The sequence below is a fragment of the Taudactylus pleione genome, unplaced genomic scaffold, assembly GCF_031769625.1.
Source record: "Taudactylus pleione unplaced genomic scaffold, aTauple2 ptg000479l, whole genome shotgun sequence".
Classification (NCBI taxonomy): domain Eukaryota; kingdom Metazoa; phylum Chordata; class Amphibia; order Anura; family Myobatrachidae; genus Taudactylus; species Taudactylus pleione.
In genome coordinates this window covers 4,352,083-4,364,537 of record NW_028284881.1, presented here as the reverse complement: position 1 = coordinate 4,364,537, position 12,455 = coordinate 4,352,083, and the positions used below count along the sequence as shown (strand labels likewise).

The following is a 12,455-nucleotide window of genomic DNA, read 5'->3' as shown; positions in this document are numbered from 1 at the left end:
TGAGCCAGTGAAGCTGCTCCTCCCCCGGGCCGGCCTCCTTCTGCTCCTCGGCGGCCATTTTATTTTACATGTGGCAAGCACTGCTGGGCGCGGTGAGCGGTGGCAAGTGGTCCGGGTCCCCCCTGCATACCTCTCCTCCGGGCAAGGTTTGTGTATGCGGCGCTGTTTCCTACCAGGCTCTGTAGCCTGAGTAGTTGATCACAGCGCGGATGGTGCAGGGTTATTCTGCATTGTATGTGACTTAATGCTAGTACTGCTGTCTGTACTTTCACTTTCTACTGTCAGCCACTTTAACTGTCCCTGTCTTCTCTGCTAAAAGCCCTTGCGGTGCGGTGTTGCAGGGCATTATTGCCTCACTGTACACATAGTGTTTGGTGAGGTGTGTCACATACAGCTCTGTTCACTCATCATGTCTGACAGTGAACGCGATTTTCCTCTGCGGCCAAAGTGTGCCATATGCCAGGTGCAATTGGCGGAGGGTGATGGAAATTCTGAGGGGCTATGTAAGGCGTGTTTTTTAATGTCACACCCTATTTCTGTCACTGCACCTGTGCAGGAGCCGCCATTGGCTTGTTTTGCTAAGGCACTTACGACCCTGGTGGGCCAGCTAGCGACTCCCCCTGCGTTACCGCAGATGGGGTTTTCACAGCACTCAATGGTGTCATCACCCATGAAGGGGTTCCCCAGACAATTGGTGGTACCCCAGAGTCTCCCGGTTTGGCCCCCTCAGCTCCCACCAGAGCCTGCGTGGGTTAGCTCTCTGTCCACTACAGTGCAACACCTGCCGGACGTTTTACAGGGGGAGACTTCATTGCGGCCGCATAAACGACCTTTGCCACACACAGTATGATCAAGATGATGTGTCCACTGATGACGGTGAAATGTTAGACCTTTCTGACCAGGAGACTTTTTGTACAAGAGAGGCGGAGTCTAAGTCCAAGGTCTATATACCGGGCCTTATACGCGCAGTCCGTAAGGTTTTGGTTATTGAGGAGGACGATCCTCCTCTGACTAAATCTAAATATGCCTTCTTTAAAGATATTAAGGGGGATGCCACTGTGTTTTCCCTATCTGGTCAATTAGTGGACCATTTAGAGGAGGCGTGGAAAAATCGGGGTAAGTGGTACCAGCCTCAGAGACGGTTGGCAGTCACGTACCCTTTTGCGGATAATTATTTCTCAAAGTGGGAAACCCCTCCACAAGTGGACTCTCATGTCACACGCCTTGTGAAGAGTGCTACATTGCCCATGCCCTCCATGTCCTCCTTTAAGGATGCCACGGATCGTAAGGTGGAAATATGCCTGAAGTCCATTTATTCCCTTGCTGGGGTGGCGTCCAGACCAGCTATGGCTGTGTGCTGGGTGGCTAGAGCCATGGAACGCTGGGCTGATAGCTTAGAGGCATCTCTGGACACTGACTCGTCACCTGATAAGGTGGAGTTGGTGGGTAACCTAAGAGATTCGGCCACATACATTAATGAAGCAGCCTTGGATATCGGTTTCCTTGCTTCCAGGATCTCCTCGGCAGCAGTGGAAGCTCGCCGCACCTTATGGTTGCGGTTTTGGAAGGCGGATGCAGATTCAAAGCGGGGTTTGGAATGCTTGCCTTTTAATGGACAAGTCCTATTTGGGCCTGATCTGGACCAAATTGTGGCTACTCTGGTGGCAGCTAAGTCAGCGTGTCTACCATCGGCTTCAGTTCCATCAGGGTTGGGTTCTTCGTCCTTTCGGCCGTACAGAAAACAGGGTAAGTCCAAGGTACAGTCCCTTCCGAGGCAGGCAGGAGCCAAGAGACCTGCAAAGCCAAAGAAACAGGCTTGGAGTACCAGACGTCCCGCTCCCAAGTCTGATGACAAGCCTTCGGCCTGACTGGATGGGCCTCTCTTTGGGGGACCCCAAAGTGGGAGGCCGACTTCTTCAATTCGCCCAATGCTGGTGTCTGACCACTTCAGACACTTGAGTAAGAGAAGTAATTTCTCAGGGGTACGCCGTCTCCTTCCGGTGAAGGCCTCCCAGCTGGTTTTTCACCACGGGTCTTCAGTCCACTCACGACAAGGCCCTGGAGTTCAAGAAGGTATTGCACTCTATGCTCCAGGCTGGGGTCATAGTGCCGGTTCCTTTGTCTCAGAGGGGATTGGGGTATTACTCCAATCTTTTTCTGGTTCGGAAACCCAATGGGTCCTCCCGGCCAATGCTCAATCTCAAATCCCTCAACAATTTTTTGAGGGTTCCTCTGTTCAGGATGGATACCCTGCATTCCATCATTTTGGCGATGGAGCCTGGGGATTTCATGGTGTTGCTGGATATTCAGAATGCTTACCTGCATATCCCTATTGCCTCAATGCACCAGCGATTCCTCAGGTTTGCAGTGGTCAACGACCACTTCCAGTTTCAGGCTCTGCCCTTTGGTCTGGCCACAGCTCCTCGAGTGTTCACGAAAGTTATGGCAGCTCCCCTGCGGATGCAGGGGGCTCGCTTGCTGCCCTATCTGGATGACCTCCTGTTGTTGGCGGAGTCTCCAGAGATACTTCAGCGCCATCTGCAACTAACAGTCTCGGTGTTACAGACTCACGGCTGGCTGATAAATTGGAAGAAGTCCTCCCTGATTCCATTTCAGAGGATGCTCCATCTCTGAGCTCTGTCGGACCAACATCAGAGGATCTTTGTAACAGAGGATAAGATCTGTGTGTTGCAGACAAAGCTTCGCATTTGCCTGCAGAGTCACCGGGTGCCTATTCACTCGGCGATGAGGTTACTGGGTTCCATGGTGTCAATGTTTGACATGGTGGAGTTCGCCCAGTTCCACTCCAGACCTCTGCAGAGGTTAGTCCTCTCCAGATGGAGAGGGTTGCCCCACCGAATAGTCACAGAAAATGGTGCTGTCACCAGAGGTTCGTCGGTCTCTGGCCTGGTGGCTGCAGACTGCTCACCTGAACCAGGGGCGCCCCTTTTGGTTTGCGGACTGGGTCCTTCTGACGATGGACGCCAGTCTCAGAGGCTGGGGAGCAGTGACAGGTCCACACTTCTTCCAGGGAAGGTGGATGCCAGCAGAGGCTGCTCTTCCACTAAACATATTGGAACTTCAGGCAGTGTTCATGGCTCTCCAGCAAGCAATACAGGTCCTGCACAGAAGACTGGTGCAGGTACAGTCGGACAACGCCACCACAGTGGCTTACATAAACCGCCAAGGAGGGACCCGCAGTCAGGCGGCTCTGACAGAGGTGTCCCGCATTCTAACTTGGGCGGAAGGCAATCTCCCTGCAACATCGACAGTGTTCATACCATGAGTCCTCAACTGGGAAGCAGACTTTCTCAGCCATCAAGACGTGCATCCAGGAGAGTGGTCTCTTCACCAGGAGGTGTTTCAGCTACTGGTGGACAGGTGGGGCCTTCCAGAAATAAATCTCATGGCCTCCTGACACAACAACAAACTGCCGGTGTTCGGGTCAAGAACAAGAGACGCAAAGGCTTTTCTAGTGGACGCCCTGTCGGTCAGGTGGACCTTCCAGTATGCGTACCTCTTCCCTCCGTTCTCCTCGAGTGCTACGAAAATTCAAGCAAGAAGGTGGCACGCTCCTACTGATAGCTCCAGTGTGGCCCAGACGGCACTGGTACTCAGACCTTCGGAGTCTCTCAGTAGACACTCCGATGCTGCTGCCTCAACATCGGGACCTGTTATCTCAGGGTCCTTGTCTTTATCTGGACCTGGATCGGCTGTATTTGACAGTGTGGCTATTGAGACTGCCCTCTTGAGGTCCAGGGGATTTTCCGGCTCTGTGGTTAACACCATGCTATGAGCTCGGAAACCTTCTTCTGCCATTATCTACCATCTGGTATGGCGGGCTTTCTTTTCAGTGGTGTCGCCCTAGAGGCTATGCTCCTCGGGTGTTCCGGTTATCCAAGGTGCTAGCTTTCCTACAAGCAGGCCTAGATCAAGGTCTTCGCCTTGCTTCTCAGAAGGTGCAGGTGTCTGCCCTGTCAGTGTGGTTCCATCGTAGGATTGCTATGCTTCCTGATGTCCATACCTTTTATGCAGGGTGTGCTGCATATTCAGCCACCCTTTGTTCCACCTTTGGCGCCTTGGGATCTGGCTGTGGTCCTAAGGGCTCTTCAAGGACCACTATTTGAACCACTGGGCTCAGTGGATTTGAAATGGCTTACGCTTAAAACTGTTTTTGTTTTTTTTTCTGGCCAATGCTTCAGCCAGAAGGGTTTCAGAATTGGAGGCTCTCTCATGTCGACCTCCATTTCTCATTTTTCATAAAAACAACGCTGTGCTTCGCACTCGTCCTGGTTTTCTCCCGAAGGTGGTATCTAGTTTCCATATCAACGAGGAAATTATTTTGCCGGCCTTTCATTCACCGGACCTTTCGGTTGGTGAGGCCACCTTGGATGTGGTGCGGGCTTTATGTCGACCGCACTGCTTCTTTTCGGAAGTCTGACTCTTTGTTTGTCCTTTTTGGCTTCTGGAAGAAGGGTTGGCATGCCACTAAGCAAACGTTGGCAGGATGGATTCGCCTGATTTCTGTAGCTTATGTTCATGAAGGCCTTCCTGTTCCATCTTCTGTTAGGGCTCATTCCACTAGGTCTGTGGGTCCTTCGTGGGCAGCTTGACGTGGCGCCTCAGCGGTTCAGCATTCAGCCACGTGGTCATCTGTCCATACTTTCGGAAGGTATTTTGCTTTTGATACCTACGCCTCTCAGGATGCTTCCTTCAGGCGGCGGACTCTCCTTTCAGCACAGGAGCGTCCCCACCCTTAAAGGATACTGCTTTGGGACATCCCCAAGGTATCCTGTGGATACCCTATGGACCCTTCAGTAGAAAATAAGAGATATGGCAAGAACTTACCTTTTGTTATCTCTATTTCTACGAAGTCCATAGGGTTCCACAGGACTCCCGCCCTGTCGCACCTGTACTGCAGATGGGCTTTGCTCTGGTCACCGGTTTTTCCACATCCTTCTGGTGAGAATGTGATTTCTTGTGTGTTCCAGACTTTCTTCTCTCTTCTCCTCCTCCGGCCTATGGCTTGTAACGTAACTGAGATGCCTGAGGCTCGGGGGCGGGGTATAGCAGAGGGACCCCAGTGCATCCTGGAAGGATGAAGAAACTTAACTCTGTGGTGCCTGATGTTTGACGTCATCACCTATACCCCAAGGTATCCTCAAGGTATCCTGTGGAACCCTATGGACTTCGTAGAAATAGTCATAACAAGGGTAAGTTCTTACCATATCTCTTATTTACAGTCTGGACGGGAGTTCCGGCTGGAACTGGCAAAACAACCTGGCACCCAAATGCAGAGTAAAAGCCGTGTTTTTGTCATTTTTCTGTCTGAAAGTGGTATGAGGGGGGTATATATCAAAGCTGGGAGAGAGATAAAGTACTAACCAATCAGCTTCCAATTTACGGGGGTTTATAAAATGAGAGTTAGCAGCTGTTTGGTAATTTATATTTTACAGTTTTGGGCCATATTCAATTAGGTGCGAAAAGCAGTTTTCTGCGATAAAGTATCGCGAGTGACGTCATTTCGCCATGCAAAAAGTTTCCTCCGTATTCAATTCCGGAGACTGTTCGCCGGTGCAGAAACTCAATGCATTGGAACCTGTGAAAAAAGTTTCGCCTATGAATAGGTGTCGAAAAAAAGTGCAGAATTGGGGTTTTGGGGTGCAAACCTCGGAAAAAACCCTGCACCCTTGGGACAGTCCCCCAAAGGTAAACTACGTCAAAAAAAGTTTAAAAAATACTTTAGATCACCCTAAAATAGTACTTTCATTTTGGGGGCGAAAAAGTCCAAAGTTGGGGGACAAACTTAAAAACTAGCTAAATAGACTCCAGGGCGCCCCCCAAGTATGCCCCAGGTGTTTTCAAGTTTGCAGGTGGTTGCGGCAGGTGGATTTTTTACGTTTTTTAAAGGCTCACTTTAGCAACTTTAAAATATGCTAACACCCATTTTCATGTACCCCAAATTTGCTGGGACTACTTATTTTCAGCAAAAAAAACTTCTAAATGCTATTCTTCACCACTTATGCAAAAATGCTAAATAGCAGCTATTTAGATCATTTAAGGACCCCAAATACCTTCAGCAGGTTCTTTTGGGGGTATATATAGTGATCCACAATGTCAGTGCATCTTTTGGGGGGTTGTCAGGCTGATTTCCCCAAATCTGACAGTACTTTTCACATGTTACAGTTTCACCGGGTCCTGTTTTCCCTGATCTTTAATTGAATATGGGGATAAGCGGGGACAAGCGTGATACTGTTTCGCACTGAAAACCAGCGAAGTCGGTGAAAAGACTGGCATGCGAAAAGTATGGGATAAATACCCCCCTAAGTCCAAGTTATGCCACATTTGTTTTAGATTTTTTGGAGTTACAAATAAATAAATAAATGTAAAAAAGACTGAAGGAAGAATGTTAAGGAGCATACACACTAGACGATATGCTCCCTGAGCGATATCATCTAGTGCGTCCCTGGCGGGTTGAGGTCAATGTCGTTCATGACATTGAGCACACCCGCTGAACGATATCATTAACGATATCGTTCAGCGCCGGCTCTCTCCCCCATTCGTCAGGTTGGCCTGCATGTTTGCCTGATGAACGATAAAGATGAATGACCTGCGGGAACGCGCATCGTTAGTAGTTCATCATTTAGGTAAAAAAAAAATGGACGATAAAGTGAACGATAATGATATCGTTATCGTTCAGTCGTCCACTTTAATCGCCCAGTGTGTACTCGCCTTTAGTCTGGTTTGTATGAAAGATTAAGATCACATTAGACTGAAGACTCTTCGGGCCTCAGTAGGATCTGTCCTGTTGCCTGCACAAGTAGTTGTTTTTTTTCACCTAAAAGCCTTCTAGATAACCCATAAGGTGCATACACACGTAACGATTTTGTTACCAACGATTTTCTGAACGATTTTTTTAAAGTGTAATGGTGCATACAGATATTTCTTCAGATCTGAACGATAACTATTTTAAAAATCGTTGATATCTGAAAGAAAAATCTGACATGTGGGCAACAATGAACGATGAGTGTTCCCGTTTGTCAGATAACGATATCTGACATCTGATGTGTTTGCAGTCAGTTTTGGATGATTTCCATTCATTTTAATAGAGTGAACAATTTTTTTTAATAGTTTGCAAATCGTTCAATCGTCCATCTGACATATCTGACCGTGTGTATGCACCATAAAGCTACATACACACACAACGATTTTGTTACCAACGATTTTATGAACGATTTTCTGTCAGATTTTTTAAAGTTAATGAACGATTTTTTGAACTACAAACTATTTTTGTAACTTCCCTTAATGAAAATCGTTCAGTTGGTCAGTCAGAATGAACTACAAACGGGAACGCGCATGAACGATAATCGTTCATCGTTATAACTCAGAAACTGAACGATTTTTTGAAAGATAATGACGTTGTTATAGTTAAATCGTTCAAAAAATCGTTACGTGTGTATGAACCTATACCACTGTTTCACAGATGGCGTTTTAGAAGGGTACACTCACATGAAGTAAACAGTTTGCCAGGTCAATTTTCTTTTCATGATAGTCATGAAATGGATGCAATCTAGCTGCAATCAGGGTATCAATAGTGTGACTTGGAAAAAAAAAATGGATGGCCACAGACTGACATCATTGCTGTCATCAACTGGACAGCAGATGTATTCTACTGATCAGGCTGTGATATTGTTAGAGGCAATGCTAGTTAGTTAGTAGCGGAAGACTTAAGACAATATTGACATAGTGCTGTGGATACAAATTACAAAGCATTACAAATCCTGCATTCATTTCTAAAGGATTTACACATATCTAACATTTGGCATCCCAGTGAAAATCTATGTGATGTACAGCATAATTCTAAGATAACTTATAGCTTAAATCAAAAGAAGAAGCTAGGGCTAGCAATGTAGCAGGGACTGCTAAAGGCTACATCATTCGTGTTCTCCAGGTCTGTAAGAACCCACAGTGCCATTAGCCTATTGAATTTTTTTTGTCTAATACATTAAGCTTCATTGGGTGTGTTTATGTATCTGTACATTATGTGCTGTCTCCAGCTACCAGGCATGCTGCTGCAGCACATTGCAGTGCACAGCTGGAGAGTCAGTGTGTTGATCACGTGTGTTACTGCCGATGATGTCATGCTCATGTCCGGTCACGTGAGCAGTGATGTCATCTAATGATCTAAGGTTGGAATTTACATGTAGCGGCGGCGACTGATGGTTGCCTGTCAGGGACCGGGTCGGTGGGGAGCGCAGAGCGGACGGTGTCATGAAGGTAACAGGCCGCCATATGAGACCAGCAGCCACACTTGGGTGTGCACGGCCGCCCAGACCCCGGAGTGTGATAGTGACCAGTACCCGCCGTTGCTATGTGTGGCTGCGTTGTCATGTGCGTGCGGCACCGGGATTATCACCCCCTCTCCCCTTTGTACCAGGCATTAGGGCAGCGGTGGCCAAATTCTAACGACTCCTCGCAGCTGCCGTTTTGCAGACCATGTAGCTGCTGCACAGGTAGTCACTGAGTCCTGGCTGGCACACTGTACTACCGATGAACAGGTGGTCTGGGGAATATGAGCTGCTAGGGCTCCTGAGTACTGAGTTTGGCCTCTCCCGCATTAGGGCACAGCTGGATGTTGGAGACCCTCCAAAATGACCCCTTCATCCACCAGGTACAAAATGCTCTGCAGACTGTTCCCTTATATTTTATGATTTCAGCCACCGCACCTGTGTGGAAGCTCCCTTCTCATAAATTAACTAGTTCAACACAGGTGACTGCAATCATAAGTCCAGGAGCAGAGCATTTTGTACATGTTGGAGGGTCTGATGTTGTCTCTGGATTTTTGGAAATGAATAATCCTGCTGAGTTGCTTGTTCAAAATAGCTGTAACAAATTGCTTGATGCTGCCCTAGATGTAAACTGTAGCGTATTCATCTACATCAGCGTTTTTCAACCACTGTAGTGTGCCGCGGCGGTCAGCTCAGCGCACTTGTACTGTAGTGTGTTTTATTCCTGTGGAGGCCAATGTAGTGTGTTTTATTCCTGTGGGGGCCAAAGTGTGTGTATTTTTTTTTTTTATGTGGGAGCCAATGCGTTTGGTTTTTACGCCGCATCGCCGGATAGTGAGCCTTGGCAATTTAAAAATCTTGTTTAGTGTGCCTCGAGTTGAAAATCACTGTTCTACATGGTGATGCAGTCCAAGGGGTGTCATTTGTGTCTCATATTAGCTGGATAAGTGCAAGGAAGAGAGAGCCCCTTACATTTCTGTACGATGACATCATCTGCCAGTGTCCGTCATTCTCTACCATCCAAGTTGGCATAGAGGGGGAATTTAATCATGTGGCGAGCCTGAAGCATGGCGAGCGAAGCGAGCCCACAAGGGGCCAACTTTGTATTTTCGTGGAAAGTGTGGGCAGAAACTTCCACTTCCGCCCTCACTCCCGTCACTTCCAGGTACGGCTAGTGAAGGGGATTTATACTCTTCCATAAGTGCAAGTGGAGCGCTGGGAAATGCACACATCAGGATCTAACATCTCCTGAAGCTATTTGATAAATTTAATTTGGTATTCGTGCTCATTATAATGTTACATATTTGTTACGTTTATGTATTCATTGTCACTCAACCCCTCCCCACTCTGTACTATGGGCATGATTCAGCAAGGAACGCCGCTGCTTATACTCACGCAATCGGTGGATTGATTTGCACCGTGTATGCATTGCAGTGCACAAGAAAGGCGCTGCTTTAGGAATTGAGCATGCAGTGACTACGCATACCCATGGCAATGTGATTGACAGGAAGTACCTGGTGACGGGGGGTGGTCAGGCGAACGCAGGCGTGCCAGTGCATTTCAACGCCGTTGCAGGGTCATGCATAAATTATCCACTGTGATACCAGATGCTGCCTGAGGCGTCATAGCGTGTGCATAAGTAAGCAATTCCTGAGAAAGGTCTGGGCTTCTCTAACCGTACGATTTTACCGATTGTTTCACTATGTTGGTCAAGTATACGGATGTGAGTAAGGGGAAGTGGGCGCCCTTATGTCAGGCTGTGATCGCAATGAGAATGTAAACATTAAAATATCACCGCTGATATTAGCAACGCAGTTGCATGCATATAAGCAGAATAGCGATCCGCAGTAAATCAGGCCCTATAGTTGGTGCTCGAAACTCAGCACTTATTGTACATCAGGGGCTTGTTATCTTTAAACCTTCCCCTTCTTTTTTTTTTTATCAGTATTAATGTCGCTAAGTGGTCTATTCTGTTTTCCATTGGTGGGTAATGGTAACTATTATTATGTATAGCTACATATCGCCATTGGCTCCTCCTGAGCGTTCCAGCAAAAATGCACCTCCTGAGCAGGGAGATTTACCTTTACTGGCAGCCGAATGACGAGGAAGTGCTAAGCGCATGAGCGGTTTCACTGGATCCTATTGACCAGACTAACACCGTCCTCAGACAATTTTGTCACAGATACTGTCCCCATAGAAGTCTATGGGGAACTGCGATAAGTTGTTGAAACAAGGGTAACATCTGAAAAACATCAGATTTCCCTGGTATCACTTTTTTTGTTAACTATCAAACCATGGTGACAGAACTCTTTGCTGGCATTTTGCTTCTTTGTCACTTGTTATCATGTGGAGTCCTAAATTATATGCGCACCATGGACAGGGTGCTTTATATTATCCTCTGTGTCAATGGTGTTGGAATATTTTATTACACTGTACCTAATAATTACTCTTTTTTTTTTTTTTTTTTTTTTTTTTATATTTTTATTGCATTTTATTATTGTGTTTTTGTTTTATTCACATCATGGTTTCATGTACTTCATCTGTTTGACATAGAGGCTTACTCACTTGCTATTGTGTCATATGTTAAAAATTCTTATATTTAAACAGGACTCCAAACAAAATGAAGATAGGGTCAAAACTAGGTATCAACAATTTCTAATAAAATTGACCACCTGTGATTACCAGGGGTGGGCAGGCAGCAGCAACAAGCCCTTTGCGGGTCTCTGCTTAATTTTACAAGATGACTCATTTTTCTTGCAAGACTTAGGGCACGATTCTATTCAGTGCGATGTAAATAGCTCCCGGAGCTATTCAATACACCGCGCTGCCAAGTCAGACTAATGATTTCTTCTTCTCATCCCTCCGGGCATGAGAGAAGAAATCCGACAAAAGTCCCGTCGCGAGGCTGTTTTCTGCCCTTCGCGCCTGGAAAACAGCCTCGCGCCGGGAAGTTAGGTCGGGGAATGCCCGTTATCGCACCTAAACACCCTGTTTAAGGCGCGATAACGAGCCTTCCCCGACCTAACATCGCGATGAATTGAATAGCTCCGGGAGCTACCTCCCGGGGCTATTTACATCGCGCTGAATAGAATCGTGCCCTTAGTGGTATATTTACTAAAGTGTGGGTTTTTAGAAGTGGAAATGTTGCCCATAGCAACCAATCAGATTCTAGCAATTATCTTTTAGAAGGTGCTAGATAAATGTTAAGTAGAATCTGATTGGTTGCTATGGGCAGCATCTCCACTTCTAAAAACCTGCACTTTAGTAAATATACCCCTTAGAGTTTGGTAGTACAGTTTATAAGTGACAGTCTGGCAGTGAATCAGAGGGCAGCTTGTTCCTTGCCAGACTGTCACTGCTGTGGTGATGTCACTGGTGAAAGAGGCACAGCTCAGTTCTAAAATGCCTGTGACCGACACAGAAAGAGATACAGAGGGGTCTAGGACATGTAAAGTAGGACAGTATTATCATTATTTCTATTAATACTATTATTTGGCATTACATTTAACAGAGTGAAGTAAGTGATCGCGCACAGCGACAAAATGTGGGTCCCAGGGACCCGCAACTTTAAAAAAATGGGGTCCTACCTGACCATTTCTGGGTCCCATTGTAATTTAAGCCTTAGAGCTCCCCACATACCCCCCAGACCTCCCCACATGCCACCACACTTTCCCACATACCCATAGAATGCCCATCTGATACATCAGTTTTGTACATAGATGTCAGACTTCAGTACCCATTGACAATAATGGGGACTGCAGTCTGCTGTGGTAGTTAGTCTTGTGCAGGAGATTTCTGTGAAATTTTCTGTTTTAGACTGTTCTTACATAGTGGTGATACATAAAATTATGCAGAAACTGTAGTTTCTGCATAATTTTATGAGAAATCACAACCCAATAAATAAGTTTTAAAAATATTTTCTTACCTTTTGAACAAAAATGCTCAAGAATTATCTGCTTCTAGCTGTACACTCTTCTGTCCTTTTATTCTGTGTGAGCTGGATGGGGTCGGCTGCTCTCATCCAGCAGGTCCTTATGACTCCTCGTCTTCTTGACGTGTGGGAGGCGGAGCCGAGGACAAGTGTAGGAGGTGCAGAGCCGGGAACAGTAGGAGGTGGGGAGCTGGGGACAGGGGCATTCGGGCTGGGGAGCCGGGGACAGGAGTAGG

General features: G+C 46.8%; 1 protein-coding gene across 3 annotated transcripts in view; it reads left to right on the top strand.

The window, feature by feature from the left end:
- RNF34 (ring finger protein 34) overlaps positions 1-12,455 on the top strand; it is a 32,410-nt gene that overhangs the window by 4,162 nt on the left and 15,793 nt on the right. For 2 of the 3 annotated variants that reach the window (XM_088449184.1, XM_088449183.1), the window contains exon 1: positions 8,145-8,277. The exons of the other annotated variant lie outside the window; for it this stretch is intronic. In XM_088449184.1, coding sequence (XP_088305310.1) covers positions 8,272-8,277 — 6 coding nt within the window. In that variant the 5' untranslated portion in view covers positions 8,145-8,271. Of the gene's footprint in view, positions 1-8,144; positions 8,278-12,455 lie in introns of those variants that run through there. 3 annotated transcript variants of the gene reach the window in all.